The sequence below is a fragment of the Diabrotica undecimpunctata genome, chromosome 7, assembly GCF_040954645.1.
Source record: "Diabrotica undecimpunctata isolate CICGRU chromosome 7, icDiaUnde3, whole genome shotgun sequence".
Classification (NCBI taxonomy): domain Eukaryota; kingdom Metazoa; phylum Arthropoda; class Insecta; order Coleoptera; family Chrysomelidae; genus Diabrotica; species Diabrotica undecimpunctata.
Window position 1 is genome coordinate 128436422 of NC_092809.1, and position 20769 is coordinate 128457190.

The 20769-nt window shown below is 33.5% G+C and overlaps 1 protein-coding gene and 2 pseudogenes across 1 annotated transcript; 2 read left to right on the forward strand and 1 right to left on the reverse strand.

The window, feature by feature from the left end:
• Positions 1-3556: 3556 nt before the first annotated feature.
• Positions 3557-5765, reverse strand: LOC140446975 (uncharacterized; annotated as a pseudogene).
• Positions 4554-5459, forward strand: LOC140446131 (uncharacterized; annotated as a pseudogene).
• Positions 5766-13249: 7484 nt separating the features above from the next.
• Positions 13250-18152, forward strand: LOC140446976 (uncharacterized). Its single transcript, XM_072539572.1, has 4 exons — positions 13250-13409; positions 15568-15838; positions 17505-17700; positions 18030-18152. Exons 1-4 carry the CDS (start codon positions 13338-13340, stop codon positions 18037-18039), a joined length of 549 nt encoding a protein of 182 aa, XP_072395673.1. The 5' UTR covers positions 13250-13337; the 3' UTR covers positions 18040-18152.
• Positions 18153-20769: the final 2617 nt, after the last annotated feature.

The window sequence follows — 20769 nt, forward strand, 5'->3', positions numbered from 1 at the left end:
ATATGATGTTTAATATTTTAATTAAATTTTACTTCAGGTAACATACACCCATGCTTAAATGAGTTCGAGTGTCCGGAGAGTAAACCTCTTCAAACGGACTTCAGCTGGTAACTGACATATTGGATAGCTCAGCGGACAAACTTTTCCATTCTCAACCTAATTTACACTAAAAAAGGGCTGTCCGCAACATCTGTGCTGTTTTTTTGGTCACGTGCTTCACAGAGGTGACGATAATTTAGAGAGGTTAATTGTTTCTGAAAACGTTCCGGGGAAAAGACCAAGAGTACGGTCTCCAACCTAATGGTTGACTAAATTCAGAATTCAGCAGACTACTCATTCTGCGAAACCCTTAAAGTAGCTGAAGATATAGACGACAAGAGTGAGAAAAAGGGAGAGAGTTTGTGAAAGCATAGTAATATAAGAGATATTTCGTTGGAAGTCCGTACTGCGCTTGTAAATATTAAAAGAGGCAGCCTGAACGCTTAACACTGACAAGTACATAAGGAAGAGTCTCAAATAACGTCTGATATCTTTTGGTATTTGGATATTAGAGTGGCCACCTAGAAGTTCGGATCTCAACGCAATAGAGTGTCTATAAGTACTCCTTAATAGAAGTATTAGACGGAACTACGGTGAGTTTCACACAGTAACACAGTTGGAAGATTCCTCTTCATGAATTGATATAGAAAGCTCTAGATAAGAGTGCTACTATTATACTTAATTTCATTTACTATAATACTTAATTATAAGGTGGCTGCTAAACAAGCAGAATCAGGATATACTCCTTTGTTAACCAACCTCCTTTTTTATTTATAATTTGCTTTGACATCAAAGGAATATTAGCATTGAGCTGTATTTACATGAAATGAGAAAGAGGAACAAAAAGTTAATATCAAATTTGGCTACTCAGGCCTATGGCACGTAAAAAATTAAGAATTTTAGACGTATTATTTTTACTTGAACATTCAATAAAGGTGTTAGGTAACTGTTGTTCCTGTCGTTCTAGTATTAAGAGATGACAGTCTATTAATATATGTTGCACTGTTAGTTCACTATTATACACATAACACATTGGAGGAGGTTCCTTCTTTAATATAAAATCATGAAACGTACAAATGAAAAGACACAAATGAGCAGAACAAAAAGCATACGCTTTCGTACTGCTCATTTGTGTCTTTATGGAATACTGTACACGAAGCGTAAGCGGCGCGGAATCGTCAACGCAGACAAGCTTCAAGCCGCCAGGCGTACAACGATGTCAGTCGCTTGCAACACGCTTTAGTGTTAGAATACCTTTTTTGACGGAATTTTATGAGAATGGCGGATTAAATATTAAAATTTGTCTAACTGATTGAAAATTATCAGTGTTTATATAATAATACCCTACAAGAGTACTCCAGAAAATATGTGCCTGAAAAAGCGTGGTCAGCAGTAGCTGACCTAACTAAAACTTAATTGTTATTTAGGTACATATATATTGATTAACTGGTGGAACGATGAAGTGAAAAGAGAAATAAAAGAAAAGAAGAAATTATGGAAAGAATACATCCAAGACAAAACACAACAAAAACATGAAAATTATAAGAGACAAAGAACAAAAGTTAAAGAGATAGTTAAGAAAGAGAAAAAGAAAAGTTGGGAAAAATTCGGGGAAAAAATGGAAGAAAACAGCACTGAAAACGTAAAATTATTTTACAGAACACTGAAAAACCTAAGAAGCAACAAAGAAACGAAACTGAAACAAATAATGAACAAGGAAGGAATAATAATAAATGACGATAAGACAATAATGGAAAGATGGAGGGAACATTTTCAGCTGATACTGAATGGAAATCAAGCGAATACAATGGAGAAGGAAAGCCACAATAGGAGAGTATCCATGAGAAACACGGAAAATCCAGAAACTATAGAAAAACTGGAAAAAGCAATAAGAAAGATAAAGATTGGAAAAGCACCAGGAAGCGATGAAGTAGCTCCAGAAATGATGAAATATATAGGAGTAAAAGCAAAAGAAAAATTGTTATACATATATAACCTAATATGGAAGAGAAAAGTAATACCCAGAGAATGGACAAATGCAGTAATCATACCTATATACAAGAAAGGAAACACAAGAGACTGTAGGAACTATAGAGGTATATCACTACTATGTGTAGCAGCAAAAGTATACGAAACCATAATAGAAAGGAAAATTAGAAAAGAAATAGGACATAAATTAGAGGATGTACAGGAGTGCAAGTGGATTCAGGAAAGGACACAACACACAAGACCATATATTCACCATGCAACAAGTAATAGAAAAAGCCTTAAAGAAAAATAAAGAAATACATCTGAGCTTTATAGACATGGAAAAAGCATTCGACTCAGTCAAAAGAAAAGATATATGGGAAAGCCTAAAGAAGAAACAAGTAAGTGAAGAACTGATAGAAGCAACAAAGAGTATATACATGAAAACAACAAATACAGTAAGAATGTTAAATATACAGTCAGAACCATTTGAAACAACCCAAGGAGTTAGACAAGGGGGAAGTCTCAGCCCAGTACTATTCATAAATGTAATAGATGAGATAGTGAAAGAATGTAAGAAAACATTCAAGAAATACTGCATCGGTTGGAACAGAATGCAAATGATAAATGCTGAGATGTGTATATTTGCAGACGACATAGTATTAATTGCGGAAACTGCAGAAAAACTGAAATACAACTTAGAGAAATGGAACCTAGAAGCAAGCAAATACAACTTAAACGTAAACAAAGTGAAGACTTAAATAATGAAAATATCAAGGAAACAAGAACGGAAGATCAAATAGAAGTAATGATAGACCAACAAAAAATAATACAGACAAATTCATACAAATACTTAGGAACAGTAATCAACAACAAAGGAGACATCGAGGATGATCTTAATAACAGAATGGAAAACACAGGAAAACTATTCCAAGCACTAAATAGAGGATTCCTTAATAACAAAGAAATATCAACAAAGACCAAGATGACAATATACAAAACAATATATAGACCTACAGTGACATATGGAACAGAAAATTGGATATTAAACAAAAGACATCAGAGCAGAATTCAGGCAGCAGAGATGAAATACCTCAGAAGAACGATAGAAGTAAAAAGAACTGATAGAATCAGAAATGAAGAAATAAGAGAAAGACTCAAAATCAAACCGATACTCGAGTCAATCAAAGAGAAAATATTGGCATGGTTCGGACATCTAACCCGGATGGACAATAATAGACAAGTAAAAAGAGTGTGGGACGCCAAACCAATAAAGAAGAACAGAAGAGGAAGACCCATTAAAGAATGGAACAGTAACATCTCGCAGATACTGCAGAGTAAGGGTAAAACTTGGCAGGAAGCAACACAGATGGCATCCAATAGGAAGGAATGGAGAAAGTTCGTTAAGAGCTAGGACACCTCAGAAGACTGTCAAATATTGTAATTTAATGAATTGTATTTTAAACGGCCCAACACCGAAAGGTACAAATATGTCTACTGATTAAGTAAAGTAAGTAAAGTATATATTGATTAAATTAATTTTCATATTTCATAAACAATAATTCCATTGTCATGGTAAAGCAATATTTTGTAATAAAAGATAATTTGCCAAGTAATTTTGTAAATTTTGAGGTAAAGAATTTTCATCTATATTTAAGTTATCCATGTCTGGCACATTTCTTACATTTTGTGGGATATTTTGTGTTGTAGTAAGTGCTGAGAAGGTACTGTATACAATGCACCGTCCTTTTTTAGAAACAAATTGTATAATCTACAATCACACTGGATTATTGAGATAATAGTTTCGTTTTGTCGACATCTGATAGCTGTCAACAAAACCTGAAATTTTTGAGTCATCATTCCAAATGTGCACTCTATAGTTTTTCTACCTCGACTAAGTCTGTAATTGAAAATTCGGTTTTTATTATCAATATTTCTTTCAGGGTATGGTCTCATGACATTTTTTCTTAGAGGAAATGCGGCGTCTGCTGCAAAATAGTATGGGAACTTTCGTCACTTTCATCATGAGGAAGTGCAGTTGACGGTGGTAAAGTATTGTTGCTTTCCAACCAATGACCAAATGTCGACACCCGAAAGATGCCGCCGTCGCTCTTTCGTCCAGCATACCCACATTATATTAAAGTAAAGATACCATCACCATCACAGCAACCCAGTAAAATAACAGAATGATAATTTTTATAATTAAAATTTGAAGATCCTGAATTTGGATATTTTGTAATTTTAATGTGTTTTCCATCGACCGCCCCTAGACAGTTTGGTAATTGCCATAATTCAAAAAATCTCTGTGCTAAAATCTTTCCATTTTTCTTTATTTGGTAATACCATATATAGTTCTTTTAACGAATTCCATATGGCATTTGTAGTTTCTTCTATAATTAATCCAATGGTACGTTCACCTCTTTGAAAATATAAAGCTAGGGCAGCAAATGTGCAGCAAGTAGCTAAATACCTGAAACAAAAAACAAAAGTGAAAATGTATAACAACTAAATTTTAGCTTGTATACATATTCTTACAATATTTACTCTTTGCAGAGGCTAATTGTAAAGAAAAATGGAAGAACATTCGCAACGGGTTTGTCCGGAGCCTAAAACCATCCCCATCTGGCTCTTCAGCAAAAGCAAAAAAACCTTACTACTTGCACGAGACGTTATGCAGTTTGTATTGCCATATATAAGACCGGTCCAACATTTAGAAAATACTGAAAATATTTCGCTACCAGACACTGAGGTATTGACGCAGCTAGATGAAGACGAATCATCTCAAGCACCGCCAAACGAAAACATAGCTGAAAACAATATTGAAGAAAATAATAACACTTCAGTAATCAAATCATCAAAACGTGTTCAGGAAACTATCTGTAGCCAGAGAAAAAAGAAAAAATGTATTAGTTTTACAATATGTAAATAAAAAAAAGATAGGAATACCCTGGAATCACCAGATGATGATCGAAAGATGTTTCTTTTAAGTTAACTATATATATTTAGGGATTCTACAGTATCCACTGCCTTCCCTCGCTCAACCGTTTCCATCTCTCTCTGTTGTTCCATTCTCCATCGTTTAGGCCTCTCTTACTCATGACGTCGTCTACTTCGTTCCTCCAGGATTTTCGGTAAGTTTACTTCCTGATGTAAAAAGCCTATCTGGCAAAAATTTACGAACGTTCAAAATACAAACTCTAACGTTATTTGAACAGTTAATCAGACAACAAGAACAAAATAATCTAACTCAACACTTTCCGATACACGATACTTCAAGAATAGACTATCACCACCACGAATCAGCATCACACACCTCAAGTGGATTTTCAATGAATACAGTCGGCACACCCGATTCTTCGCCCAATGATGTTGCCACAACTTCATTTCATAGAAGTAATTGCAGCACAATTACTACTGATGACATTTCTCCTCCTTCGACCAATATGCAATAACATAGTTGTTTACAAATATTAATGTAATATTTTATTAATAAATATACCTAGATATAGTACGTCTTTTACTTACTTAAGTGTTATCATGTCTTTCTTCTGAACTAACACACTCACGCATGTTAGTATTGTTCTTTTGAATGGCAGGACCTACAATTAACACCAATTCTTTAAATGTATTTTTAGACATTCTGTAAAATTTGTGTCTTTTGTAGATATAAGGATGCACCCAAAATTTCCTTTGTTTCTTTTTTTTTAGCGGTGGCGAAGATAATTTAACAAAAGTAAGTCCTCTTCATCACTTGACATCTTTGCAACTATGATGATACGCTTCGTGTGCAGAATGCCTAAGTCGCAATCTAGATAGGATGGTGACGATTTTAAATAACATTAAATTTTTTTTTTATTGTTGGTAGTTGTATAGTATTAATGAATTCGTAATAATTCCCAGCGAATTAGATAGCGTTATATTTTTTTCTTAAAGAACCCCGTTATCCCGTTAATTTTTTGATCTAGTGTACATACGTCTTATATATAATGGGTCACAATATATATATATATATATATATATATATATATATATATATATATATATATATATATATATAATATATATATATATATAATATATATATATATATATATTAAAAGAAGAACACCCGAAGAAGAATACTTGGAATAGGTATAAACATGAGTGAATTACTAATTTATTTTATGATAATCGCCTCTGGTGTATATTCAATGGTTACTCAATATCTCTTAGTTATTATCTTTTATGATGCATTTACTTAGAATATGCAATTAATGTTCAATTATCACAACATTTAGATACCATTCTTGCAGCAATTACTCGTTATACATCAATAAGCAATTTTTGTTTTTCTTTACAATAATTATTCGGTTGTAATTACACAAATATTTCTGTAGATTACTTTTGCCGGGATTTTACAGCGCGATTACTTAGCATCGTATAAGACTAATTTTTTGTAATAGAATCTCTTGAACTTGAACGGTTTTTTGTTGGTAGGTGCTTAAATCAAATCGAATTTGTTGTCTCGAAATAGTAGAGTGGATTAAAATACAATCTATTGTACACCAAAGACAAGTAAATCATAAAAAGCTTCCCATTAACAAAAAGCTTTGACCCCATAATAGCTTCCTGCATATTTCGACAAATATGCACGAAGTTTTAGTAAATTTTAGATTGTTTATATTTTTTATTAAGTTTTGAATAAGGAACATCATGAAATGCCCTTAATAGGCTCATAAAATATAAATAAATATAAAAAAACGTTTTTCCCATTGCTAGTGACGCAGCAACTGGCTCAGAACGGCGACAGTGGTTGCTGTCATTTTTAAAGATATTACCAAATTGTTTATTGAATTAACGTATTTCAGAATTATTTAGTAGCAATGTTATATAATTAATAAGAAAAGAAGTTAAAACCAATGTAAACAGTCAGCACATTCCACTTTTAAAAAGTACTATGAGATTATACCATAAAAAAATAAACAGGCTTGACAAAACGCAAAAAAATACAAAAAGGGTACAGAAACTTAGATAATTCGGTAATATTTATTTCTATTCCTGATTGCTTTATAAAAAAATGTATCCAATAAAATTTTTATACGTATAAATCAATTTATATCTATCGATAATATAAGAATATATCAATTGCAGATAACTTATACACCGTTACTCCAAAATACTACTACTAAGGATTTCCACAGTTTTCACTGTCTTCCTTCACTCAACCGTTTTCTCCAATTTTCCCTGTCATTCCAGTCTCCATCTCGCAGGGTTCTTTTCTCCATAGCCTCGTCGATTTCATCTCTGAATGACCTTCGGAGTCTTCCTCTCTTTCTTCTTCCAATCGGGCTCCATTCTGTGATTTTGTTTATCCAGCGTCCTCTGTCCGCTCTTCTGACGTGGTCGTACCAGGATAGTCTCTTCTCCTCTATATAGTCGATTATGTCTGATTGCACTCCCATTCTCCGCTTAATCTCTGCGTTTTCAATTCTGTCTCTTTTTGTAAGTCTACAGCTTCTCCTCAGGAACTCCATTTCTACTGCTCTTATTCTACCTCTATTTCTCTTGTTTATTGTCCAGTTTTCGGACCCATATGTCAGGATACTTCTTGTCAGGGTGTTATATATTCTCTTTTTTGTCTTTATCGTAATGTTCTTATCCCACAACACTGAGTTTAGTTGTCTTATACAGTTTCTTGTTTGTCTCAGTCTGTTGTTTATATCTTCTTCTGTTGTTCCCTGGTTCGATATTATGGTTCCTAAATACTTGAATTTATCTGTTCCATTTATTTGTCTTCCCTCGTCTATCTCTAGGTTTCTCATATCCTTGTTTTCTGTTGTTAGGTATTCGGTTTTCTCTAAGTTTATTTCCATTCCGTTGTTGTTATATTCTTCTTCTAGTTTTCTGAGCATAAAGCTGAGATCTTCTTCATCTTGTGCGATGACTACTTGATCGTCGGCAAAACTTAAGGTGTATAGGTATTCGTCTCTTACTGGTATGCCCATTCCTTCGCACTTTCTCCTCCATGGTTTGAGTGTCTTTTCCAAGAATATTTTAAACAGAGTAGGGGACGTAGCACAGCCTTGTAGAAGTCCTTTTGTCGTCTTAAATGGATTGTAGGCTTTATTTCCACATTTAATAGCTACTTTGTTTTCTTTGTATAGTGCTTTAACTGCTTTTATTAGTGTTTGTCGGATTCCGAGATCATTCATTGCTTCCCATAATTTGACTCTAGGTATTGAGTCATATGCTTTCTTTAGATCAACAAAGGCCAGATGGACCGGTCTACCTTTTGCCATTTTCTTCTCTATCAGTTGTTCTAATGTGTACGTATGATCTAGGCATGATTTTCCTACTGTGAACCCTGCTTGGTCTTCTCCAATTTTTCCTATTATTTCAGTTTCTAGTTTTTCTTTAATAATTTTCCCGTAAAGTCTACCTACCGACGATATTATACTAATTCCTCTATAGTTTTCACATTTTTTCCTGTTTCCTTTCTTATGTATGGATGTGATGTATGCTTGTGTCCATTCCGCAGGTATTTCTTCTCCATTTAGTCCTCTTTCGAACATTCTATGTAGCATGCGGAATAACTTTTCCGTTCCGTTTTTAATTAGTTCGTTTGGTATTCCTCCGGGTCCTTTGGCTTTTTTGTTCTTCAATGTCTTGACTGCTCTCTTAACTTCTGCCAGGCTTATTTCTATCTGGTCGTATGCCCCATTTCCTGCATGTTCTATATTCTCTTCCTGAAATTGGGGACGGTTTTCTGTAAGTAGTTCTACGTAGTATTCTTGCCACTCGTTTTCACTAATTTTGCCGATCTGGGTTTTCTCTGTCTTATTTCGTTGAAGTGCTTTTAATATTCGCCATGATTCTGAATTTCTCGTTCCTCCGATATGTCGTTCTATCTCTGTGCATGCTTGTTCCCATCGTTCGTTCTTTTCATTTGTTACTCTTTTCTTTACCTCTCTGTTTTTCGCTCTATATAGGTCTAAGTCTTCCTGTTTTTTGGTGTTTAGGTATTTTATGTGTAGTTTTTTCTTTTCTTTTATGCATTTCAATGTGTCTTCCCTTAATTTGATATTCTGATGGATGTTCCTTTGGTCGTCTTCTCCAAGAGCTTCTAAGGCCGCTGAAATCAGGCAGGTTTTTATGTGTTCATGCATTTCATCTAACGTGTCATATCTGAATTCTTCTAGTTTTTGGTCTAGTCTTCTTTTGTATAAATCTTTTATTGATTCTTCCTGCAATAGATGTAATTTGAGCCTCTTTTCGTTTATTGTCGTTCCCGTTGTAACAATCGATGTATGTTTTTGTTTTGTCCAGATATAGGGGAATTCCATCCATGCCACCACAAGTTTGTGATCTGTTCCACACTCTGCCCCTCTTTTCACTCTGATGTCTTTCACTTTGATGGAGCTTTTGTGGTTCATGATAATGTAGTCAATAATGGATCTTAGGATGGATCCAAAATAACGGAGATAAAGCTCCTGGCGAGGATTTGATAACAGGAGAATTACTTCAGAAGCTACCGAGAAAAGCAGTGGTGTTATTAACAATAATATACAACAGCATACTACGTCTTCGATACTTTCCACTACAATGGAATTGGAATAAAATGGATTTGATCAAGTTACTATGATTCTGAAATCTGATAAGCCCACAACGTAAGCAAATCCATAGGCCCGTACTCCCAATAATGTCGAAAGTATTAGAAAGTCTACCGTTACGTGAAATCGAGCAAGTTGTTCCCATAAACGAAATTATACTACAACACCCATTCGGATTTAGACGAGAACACTCAACCATCCAACAATGCCACAGAATAGTAAATATTATAATTAAAACAACTCTCGAAGAGAAAAAGTTTTGCGCTGAAGTGTTAGATATACAACAGACAGAATAAGACCGATAATGACGTACACAGCGGAAACAAGAGCAGATACGGCGAAAACACAAAGACTACTGGAAACAACAGAAATGAAAGTTTTACGAAAAATAACAAACCAAACTCTAAGAGACAGAGTAAGAAGTGAGGAAATACGAGCGATATGTGGTATAGAGGAAATAAACGCGTGGGCCAAAAGAAGAAAAGTGGAATGGAATCAACATATCGAAAGAATGACAGAAAATAGAATAGTATGAATAGCAAGAGACAAATCGCCAAATGGAAGAAGATCATTGGGACGACCGAGGAAAAGATGGTCAGACAACGTCAATTGAGGCAAAAAACCGAAGTAAAACAGGCATTAAGCCTATTTATAAAGTAGGAAGAAGAAGAAGAAGATACCATAAATACTGTAAATTATTAATATATATTTTTTTTAAATAATAATAAAATTGATGAATCTTTAGCTATATATTTACCTTCTATTTACATACAATCTTCTATTGCGTTGCTAATATCCAAAAATCAAATTTTTGAGATTTCAAAAAGACTTTTAATCTCTCTCATCAATTCTCTAATACTAACCTTGACAAGTAATTCACAGAGATTTTATCTTAATTTTATACCTATATTAATGGGTTTAATGTTGTTTGGAATTGTTTCCATTTAAGTAAATTCATTAACGATTATCAACTAGCTTAGAATTATTATATTTTAGTGGGTTTTGGTGCGTTAATTTTCACCAATTTATTTTTCTTCAGTATCATAATCTTTCTTTAAATATATAACAGATAATTAGATAATTAACAGATATTTCAATTAAACCTAAAAAACGAATTCCAGGCAATGGAAGAATAAGTATCAAATTCAGAGCTGATCATAAAGCAGAAATGTCAAAATATATTAAGCATCCTATGAAGGAAAGGACAATAAAGCATTAGAGTTATTAACAAGATTTAGATAAGAGAACAGGGAAGAATATGATAGAATTAGAGCACAAACGAGAAAACTTCGGAAAAAAAGGAAAAATAATAAATTATACTTAAAATACATAATACATATAGAAAAACATAGCACCGGGCAGTCTCGGTAGTTTTACAGGAAGTTAAAAGTAATTAAGCCTTATAGAAGATGAGACAGGACAATTGCTTACAGATTAAGGAAATATGTTCTCAATGGAGAGAATACTTCAAGCAACTGTTATAAACCAATAAGCCAACAATGACATAAACAAAGGGACTACCAGTAAGCTGAATCTGAGATAGTAACACCAACGCTGAACGAAGCAGGCAGGCAATTTTGACTCTAAAAAATCATAAAGCTCCTGACTTAGATGGCGTTCAAAGACATGAAAGGCATAAAAGCCAAGCCACAGTCACAAAAAGAGAGGTAAACTTACGTAGGAATTATAGACAAATGTCTTTAGTTAATACAACATTTAAAGTAATGTTTAAAGATAATATAATATTACTGCGAAGATTAATTCTCTACGTCAAATATATAACATACGATTACCAGTGTGGCTTTATACCTGGAAAATCCACCATAAACTAGACTATTATTCGTCGTCAGATTTTGCAAAAGCATAGGGAATACAAATATCAAATCTTTATAGGTTTTAAATAAGCACACGATTATATAAGCAGATATGTTTTGTGAATGGCAATGGAGGAAATAGGAGTTCATGAAAGTGGTACGATTAGCACAGATATACTTAAAAAACCCACCCACGCGCATGAAAATTCTCAACCCCAAATCAAAAATAGTTTTTATTGACACTAGTATTAGGCAAGGGGTAGCGGGTAGTACTATTTTACAGTTCCCAGTAAAAAACAGACTACTTCAGGGCTTGGCAACCCTACCCTTACGCCAGATACTGTATCTCTCCTAAGCTCCCCTCTTAGAAAAAAACAGGTCCCCAATATAACATTGACCAAAAATGAATAGATATTTAATTTTCTCTGATTCTACTAATGCCTCGATATATCCACATTTTTTTCTACAATACCTATAGTTACGTGTAATCTGGGATACACTAATAAACATAAATGATTTGTTAGCAAGACATGCTTGATATTTACTTTCAAAACATCAGTTGTATTTAGACAAATTTGTTGGAAAATATTTATAAAATTTAGTAGAAATGCCTGCAATATTAAGTACAGAAAATAAGATTGAAATTGTTTTGATTGTGGGAGAACATTATAAAACCAGAAGAGTTTGCTGTGGAACTCTGAGGACCTCATCAACTATTTTATATATAAATAACTAAAAAGCACCTAATAGAAAAAAAACTAGAAACACATTACCAAAAAAAGACTATATATTAGAGATTAATACATATTAGAGATAATATATTTAGGATAAGATTGTATACGGAACATTGACTAATGAAAAAATGAGTAAAATTGGAAGATTGACGAAGTGTCCGCAGTCATATAAAAACAACAAACAACAACAACAACATTATAAAACACATAGAAAAGCAGCTATTATTTTTAATAATAGACATCCCTATTAAATAGAAATTCCACTGTTACAAAAATAGTAAATAAATTAAGAGTACTTGAAGTATAAAAAATAATTTTAATTGAAAACGCCAAAAGCTGGCTGCCGATAAGAATACGCGTTTGAACTAAAATGTTGTCTGTAATAGCAAATCCAAAAACTCTCATTGCGCAAGAGGAAACCGTCGATGCAACAAACTGTAAGTAAAAATAAAATAGTAAGAATTTTAAAACTAAATAAATATAAGCCATTTAGAAAAAAAACATTTACACATTGAAAGAAAGGTATTTTATCGTCCAGGAGGAGTTAGACGAGGACCCTTTTTTATGAGGCATATAGTTTTTTTCCGATGAAGCAACATTTTATCAAATGGGCGGTCTCATTACTACATTGTCGCCGGTGATCTGACCAATATTCATTTAAGACGAACGTCTGGTGTGGCATTTATAATAACAGGTTAATAATAACAGGTTAAAAATTTTGACGTGAGTTCGATGATTTTTGCATAACCAGACTGGGCTAATATATAAAGGATGAAAGACGATGATCAATTGATTAGAATGAAGATGAATTTTTAAATAACCCAAGCTCAAAAAGGGTTGAGGAGCCAATGATAATAATGTTATAATTATGCTATGATTAATATAAGTTAACGATATATTATCTAATACATTTTTAAAACGGATATAATATTTAATTATTATTTCTACAAAATTACCACAAACATAAAACACACAATAAAATTTATTACTTTTCAGATAACTAATAATACTAAGTACTAATCCACCATACTATTTCATAGTAACTCCACTAGTATAATTTTAACAGAAACGATAACAATACGTAAATTTTTTCTTCAGCTTAATACGAAGGTTACGTCATTATATTAAACCTTTGCAAAAAAGAGAAGATTTGGTATAAATAGACTGAGAATCCACATTGCATTCAGACAAACATGAAGTGGTTTGTGGTGGTTGCAATTGTGTCGTTATGCCTTGTGGCAGCGATCCAAACAGCAGAGCTCGAGGTAAATTTTTCAAAATTTTTATTAGTTTTTAGTTTTCAAGTTTATTGCTGTGATTTAAACAAATTATCATCAATATCCAAATGGCGCTGAATATCAGAGTTCTCCAATATTTTCTCTAATCTTCTATAACTGGTTAACTGCTAGATAATTTTCTTAAACTGTTGAGTCCAGAATTTATCCTCTTTTTTATTCCTTATACCTTCTAGAAACTTTAGGATAGTTATCTGATTATCCTAATCTAAATACTCTACATTACATATCTATCTAATCAGTCAAGAATATCCATCTTTGGACAAAACCCCTTTCTCTCATTTTGCCAGAGTTCTATATCTTGCGCCATTTATTGCATTCATCTCGATTCAGCATTTTGTTTAATGTCATTTGACCTTAAGTTGTGATGTTCCTCTTTGACGTTTACGATTCCAAGGTCTTCAATGTATAATTATTTTGTTCCATCGATTATCCTTTCATATTAAGGTATGCCCAGGAAACTTCCATGTAACTTGTGCTACTTAGTACTCTTTTAATTTAGTTCTACTATGAATCCAGCTGTTTCTTTTCCTATTAGACAACTGTTTAGCATATGTTTTTCCATAGATCTTTGCGTTTTAACTTTTCTTCTATATTATCCTTAGTAAATGTTCAGATTTGACAGTCATATGTAAGAACAGGTAGTACACCCTTATCAAAAACCCTCATTTTAAGATCCTGATGGTATTTTTTGTTCTTCAATATATGAGAGTTTACCAAATGATGCCCAAGCCAATCGGCTCCTTCTTCTAATCTCTTCCTGATTTTCCTTGTTTAGTTTTGTGATATGCCTTAAGTAGTGTACATATTCATCGAATTGTTCTAAGTTTGTATATTTCACTGTATAATATTTAGGTCTTCGTTGTGGTGGTTCATAGTTTTATTTTTATCACAGTTCATCTTTTATCATATTTTTCTTGTCATCAGCATATCGCAAATAGTTTAGATTGAGTCCAAGTTGAAAAAGTTCACAAAATTACATATTTGGGAACTGTCATACCGGAGCAACTAGATTCAGACATGCTTTTATGAAAATGAAGATATTTCTTTGCAATAATCATCTCAGTTTAGAACTAAGACAAATAATGATTAAGTGCAATATTTGATTATTACTTTTGTATGGAGTATGAATGAAATTTTATTCTACCTATTGACAGCTCTGTAAATAAGTCATCAAAACATTTATTTCATTTAAATATCTTAAAAAATGGTTACCCTTTTGTGAGAAGTCATAACATAACATTGCCATAATATAGTTTAGTTTTTGCAGTTTTCTCCAATGATAAAGTTTTTGTGAATATCTTTTGTGTAAACACATGAGGTTATGGTTATGGGCAAAAAATAGAAATATTTACTGTCCTGCATACTTTGCATATATTTTTCTTAATGTCAAATTTAGTATGAGATATCAAGTGGAGTGTACGAAAATCCTAAAAGAAATAACTAGGTGATATTTACAGTATCTCTGAAAAAACTCGTATTTTTCTAGAGATACAAATGTAAATAGAATGTAAATAGAAAAATACGGCAATACTGAAGACGAAAGAAGAAAAAAAATTAAATAATTGCAAAAGAAAAAATTATAAACCATTCAGAGCTAAACATCGATCTTAACACACTAATTTTTGAACAAAGTGGTGATTCTATAGATGTAAACTAATCCAATTCAGCCTTTGTATTAATAATGTTCATTTTATACAAAATCAAATCCCAGTGTAAGACAACAATCCTTTTCTTGGCTCTAGAATAAATCTATGCAGTGACAAATACGAGTTGCATATCAAGAAGAACGAGCAATTGAAGTCGACTGGACATAGCATACCAAGAGAAAACGCAAGCAACCAGGCTAATCTTTTAGAGAAAAAAATAATCTTGGGATGGAAAGAAAGTAGGGAAGCTCCATAACATCTCTGATTGCTATGACATGGGACTGCCGTCTTTGTACAGAACAGTATAAAATATGCTAGGCATTTTTCTGCGTGTGTGTGTGTTCAGAAAGAGGGAATGGCATTAGGTAACCTTAACCATTTTTCTACAGGCAGGACGAATTTTTCTGAATTTAACGTGATACTCTTAAATATACTAGTAGATACACTAAATATTAACATAATTTTTATTTATTTTTCAGAATGTCCTTAGAGTAAGAAGAAATTCTTACAACAAAGGCGGCTACGGTCCCGGAGGCGGTGGCGGTGGAGCCGGAGGTGGCGGAGGATGGGGCGGTGGAGGAGGAGGTGGTAAAGGTGGCGGAGGTGGTTCGGGATGGGGCGGCGGCGGTGGCCAAGGAGGCGGTAAAGGAGGCGGTGGAGGATGGGGCGGCGGCGGTGGAGCTGGATGGGGCGGCGGCGGTGGACAAGGAGGCGGAGCCGGAGGTGGCGGTGGATGGGGTGGCGGAGGCGGTAAGAATCCTAATTTATCTGTTTAGAATTTAGTTAAACATGGACAAAAAGAAGGAAATAGTCAGGCTTTCGTGTCCTGATCTACTCGTATAAAAGGCTTTGTCTTTTTCCAGATTCAAGTTATGTAAAAGTCTGCAAAAAAGGGAAATCTATGAAAATATGTTAACGTCGTTATTAAAAATACGCAGAAAAATAGTAATTACTTAATACAAAACACTATTGGATCAAAGATGTTTGGTCAAAAAATGTATTGTGGTTACCACTTTGCAGTTTATATTTGAGACAGAAAGGTCAACGATGGATTAGAAATATACATAAAGGGGAAAACAAACTGCGATTTTTTGACTGTTTAAAAGCTGAAATTAGTTCAAATTAACGGGAGATCTTAACAATATGGAGTGATAATTGAAATCTCTAGGAATGCTAATCACTTAATAAAATGGTCCAATATACCATGGGAAGTTCGTTTTAGGTGAGAGAGCATAATGAAATTGATGACAGATTTGAGTTGACGAAAAATCGAATACTCCTTTCACTGCGGTATACCAAAGCCATTCTGAGGTAAACCGAAAGCCGTACGGTACAAAATGTCCGAAAATAGCAAAAGGAACTTTAGTGTAGCCTATTTAGCAAACATACTTTAAGCTTTAATACAAAGAAAAAGGCTAAAAATAACCCCCTAATCGCTACGCAAAATACTCTTAGAACTTCAGAAACCTACACTCTGCGTAATCACAAGCATTATCACTGGATACTGCCCACTCAGATATCATTTCTGTAAAAGGGACAAAGTGGACATACTAACACGAAGACTATCTGTTGAGCAATTGTTCGTCAATTCTATAAATACTTGCAACATGTCTACTTAGAATCTGACCAGATAAAAACCACTTTGAAACCGCGAAAAGACGTTCCGAAAAACGTAGATTTGGAGTTATCAATAAAAAATATAGGATATACCCAAAAAATCTTTCAGGCCGCAGTGTAGAGGCCAAAGATTCCAAACAGTAAAACTAGCACTAAAATGTTCATTAAGAAGGATAAATGCAATAAAAGACTTGATGAAAAATAAAATTTGAAGGTTAATAAACCACTTGAAAATATTTTAGAACGGTACTATAATTAACAAAAAAACTATTTATTAAAAGTATTTCATTTGATAAATGTGCCTGGCATTTTTCAATGCAAGTTATTCTCTGTTTAATTTATTTTTGTTGTGATATCGACTTAGTAAAAGATACTTACTGAGGTGATTTGAATCATATTGCCCAAATTAAACAAAGTGACTTTCCCTATGATTGCCTCAATGATCAATGATGATAAAATGAAGAGATCAATGCTTGAAGTGAGTTTGAGAAATAGACTAAGAACCAATGAAGTTTATAGACGAACCGGAGCGGAAGACATTATCGAACGGGCAAAAATGGAGATGGGCGGGACATGTTGCAAAAAGGAAAGACGAGAGGTGAAAAAAATTGCTTAAAGCCGGGGAAGACTTCAATACGATAAACTGCGCATACAAATAATCCGCATAAAAAGAGACCTTACTGTATATATTTATTAAAGAAAAATTTAAAGAATATTTAGCACAAAAGCCATCGGATAAAGAAGAATGTGATGTAAATAATTTACACTTTTATGACTTTTTCATTGTTTAAATGTGCAGGACAAGGAGGAGGCGGTCACAGTGGTGGAGGTGGTCATAACGGAGGTGGAGGACACAACGGAGGCGGTGGATATAACGGAGGTGGACACAGCGGAGGTGGACACAACGGAGGTGGTGGCGGTGGTCACCATGGAGGTGGTTATGGAAGTTCTGGTAGTTTCGCATCTGCTTCATCGTCTGCTAAAGCCGGAGCTTAGTAAGTACTGTTTTATCGTTGCTTGAAATTTTGTTTTTCGTAAAAGTAAAGTCTGTGTGTCTTAGTTTTCTCCATTTTAAACGATTTATTTTCTTATCATTATTCTTATCACTACATAAAAGCGTAAGTACCACACTTTTTAAATAAAACACCAAAGCTAAAATGTATGTACCTACAAATATCTAATGTGTAAACAAATAAATCTTTTAAAGGATGAAACCCCAAGACAACATAGGTACTTTGAAGTATATTTTCGAATTTTGCAATTTTTATAAATACTTTTTTATGGCACGTTATAAGAACCTAATTCATTTTCAATGTTTTTTTAGTGGAAAATGAGAAGCAATGAGTACCTTGGATAGCGATGAGGAATAAGAAAAGACGAATATATTGTGATTTTATTTTTGTAAAAATTTTGTGTGTGTTTTGCCTTTAATAAAAAATTGATTACATGTCTAGTGTATTATATTTTCCTAAAACATAGATCCTTTCCAATGCTTTCCTTTGCAGTTTTTTGTAATATTGATTATTTTTTAATAGTAGAGGTGACCGTTGTATACACCACTTTTTGCGGTAAATTTTTTAATTCAATTTCAATAGAATTTCAGAACTCTGAATGGCTTTAGTTTATTTGATATAAGTATTCAAAAAAAGCTTAAAAAATGCAAAATAAATTTTGTGTCAAATGGTCCATGATACACGTTGCTCAGATGCTTTGAACAGGCATCTTGTACCTTGAGCTAAGTACAAAATAAAGGTTACCTCAGTACTTATAAAAAATGCACTCAGTTTCAAGAATATTTTGATTATTGAAAGCGCGTTTTTATTACAAAGTTTTATTAACATAAAGGTTGTTCATTTGACCGATTGATACAAATATCACTCATGTATCAACATGTAGCATTTTATTCTTTTCCTTCTACACCCGCACATAAAATATATACCTAGCGACCACAACAAGTGCAGTTGCACCACTGGTCCAAACTCTTGTCACTAAATTTCGAACTATCTGCCTACGCTCTCTTTACTCAGTAGAGTAATTCAAACATGTCCCTAGATTTTGTGTTAGTTTTTGTTTTGATTGATGTCCTTCTTTGACTTTTCACGGTTCTTCATGGTTTTCTACCTTGCCTCTTCCTCTTAAGCCTCGGTCTTAAGATAAGGTTGTGCTTCTTTGGGGCTTAGGAATATTTTCATTTTTTTCTTGTTAGCCGTTGATGTTGCAAAAGGATTTGAAGATGCGGACGTAGCGGGTTCGAGAACTGTTGATGTCTCAGCAACTAAAGAACATAACACAAGCTCTGAAGAAGTCAAAAGCATATCTTCTAAAGAAGTTAAAGTACCAGTGTCTAAGGAAATAGAAATGACAGGGCTAAAAGCGTCTGAGGGCCTATCAGTCACGTAAAAACATAAATAATCGTCATCAGTGAAAGTTCCCTAATTGAAATGATAAATTCCTGACTTACGGTAGCCTGATAAGATGTTGTTTGAAGTAACTCTTTTAGGTAAGCAGTACCTAAAACATCAGATACGTAAAGGTTTTTTCTTTGTTGCTCAAAAGCTACCCTTTAACAGCTTGATTATAATATGTTTTCAACGGACCATAAACTGATAGGCCCAAGGGTTGTAGCCTGTGTGATGTACGAGGAGGGAAAGTCCCAATGACAATATCTTGATCAGATGCTTTGTCAATAACCGTTGGAGAAAGATGTGTCTCATGATTATCAAGTATTCGTCTTTGACCCATGACTATCAAGCTCGTCTTTTTAGCTTTTGGCAGCATTCATAAAATCGTCTAAAAACGTCAAGAGTACTCTTCGTTGAACCAACCTGATTGATTTGCTGTGCCAATGCATCCTACCGGTCCACCAAACAGAATTCTTTCTTTGAAATAAATCTGTGGAAATATCGTCATTGATGGTAATGAATTACCAATTGCAATTACCGCAGCAATAACTGTAACTAAGCATTCTCGTTCTGCTGACGTAGCACTACCTATTTTTGTAACATTCTTATATGCAACTATTTTGGATTGTCCTCGAACTGTGCTCAAACCTGTTTCATCACGATTCCAAATTTTATCTGGTGGAAATAAACCATATTTTCTGTGTACCTCTTAAGTTCGTGAAAAATTTCCCAATATTCATTCTGTTGAAACTAGTCATGGGACTTAAGTTCGTAGCCTCTGGTTTGCGGATTGATAGTTCTTGTGCATGCCTTTTTTTGGAGCCTCTCATGATCTGTTCTTCTCCTGCAATCTCTTCCTCATTAGCTTTTGCATATTTTTGTTGAAAAAAATGCCTTAATTATTGATTTTCGGAATCATTTTCTAAAAAAATTGCTAAATGAATTGTAATTCTATAAAAAGCTTTATAATCTTTGTACCTTGGAGTACAAGTTAGAATATTTTGACACGGATAAATGGATTTTATCTTGCTCAAAAAGTGGAACCAAATATTTCTAATGTGCATTTCGAGCCATCTATCTGTATATGATATAAGCGTGTAGCGTGTACAATCGCCGCGATACAGGCGCGCGGCGTTTAGACATTAAAATTTAAAACTATGGTTTTAGCAAGATAGAAACCACTTCTCCTTGTCAAAATATTCTTACTTATACGTGAAGGTTTAAAAATTATAAAGATTTTTGTAGAATTATAATTCATTAAATAGTTTTTTAGAAAAAAAAATCCGAAAAGTCACTAATTAAAGCATTTTTTTCAACAAAAAATTGCAAATAACTCGAAAAGGAAAAATTTTTTGAAAAATTACCAAGAGGGAAAAACTATTTACTTCGATGAGATACGTGTAAAAAAAATTTTACTCGAAGCAATTCGGCAAAATGTTTATTTGTTTTAAGTTATTTGGTAATAACAATTTTCGGCCCACTTGGAAAAATAAAAAAATATAATAGTATCGAATAAAAAAGATTTGGTGGGGTAGAAATGCGGTAGAAAAAAATTTAGTCGGTACATTTCGTTTCCAAGTGGTAAATACTTGATTTACAACACAATTTGTCAAATAGTGGTAGTCAATATTATTGTTAAAAATTTTTGAGTGACTGGTTAAC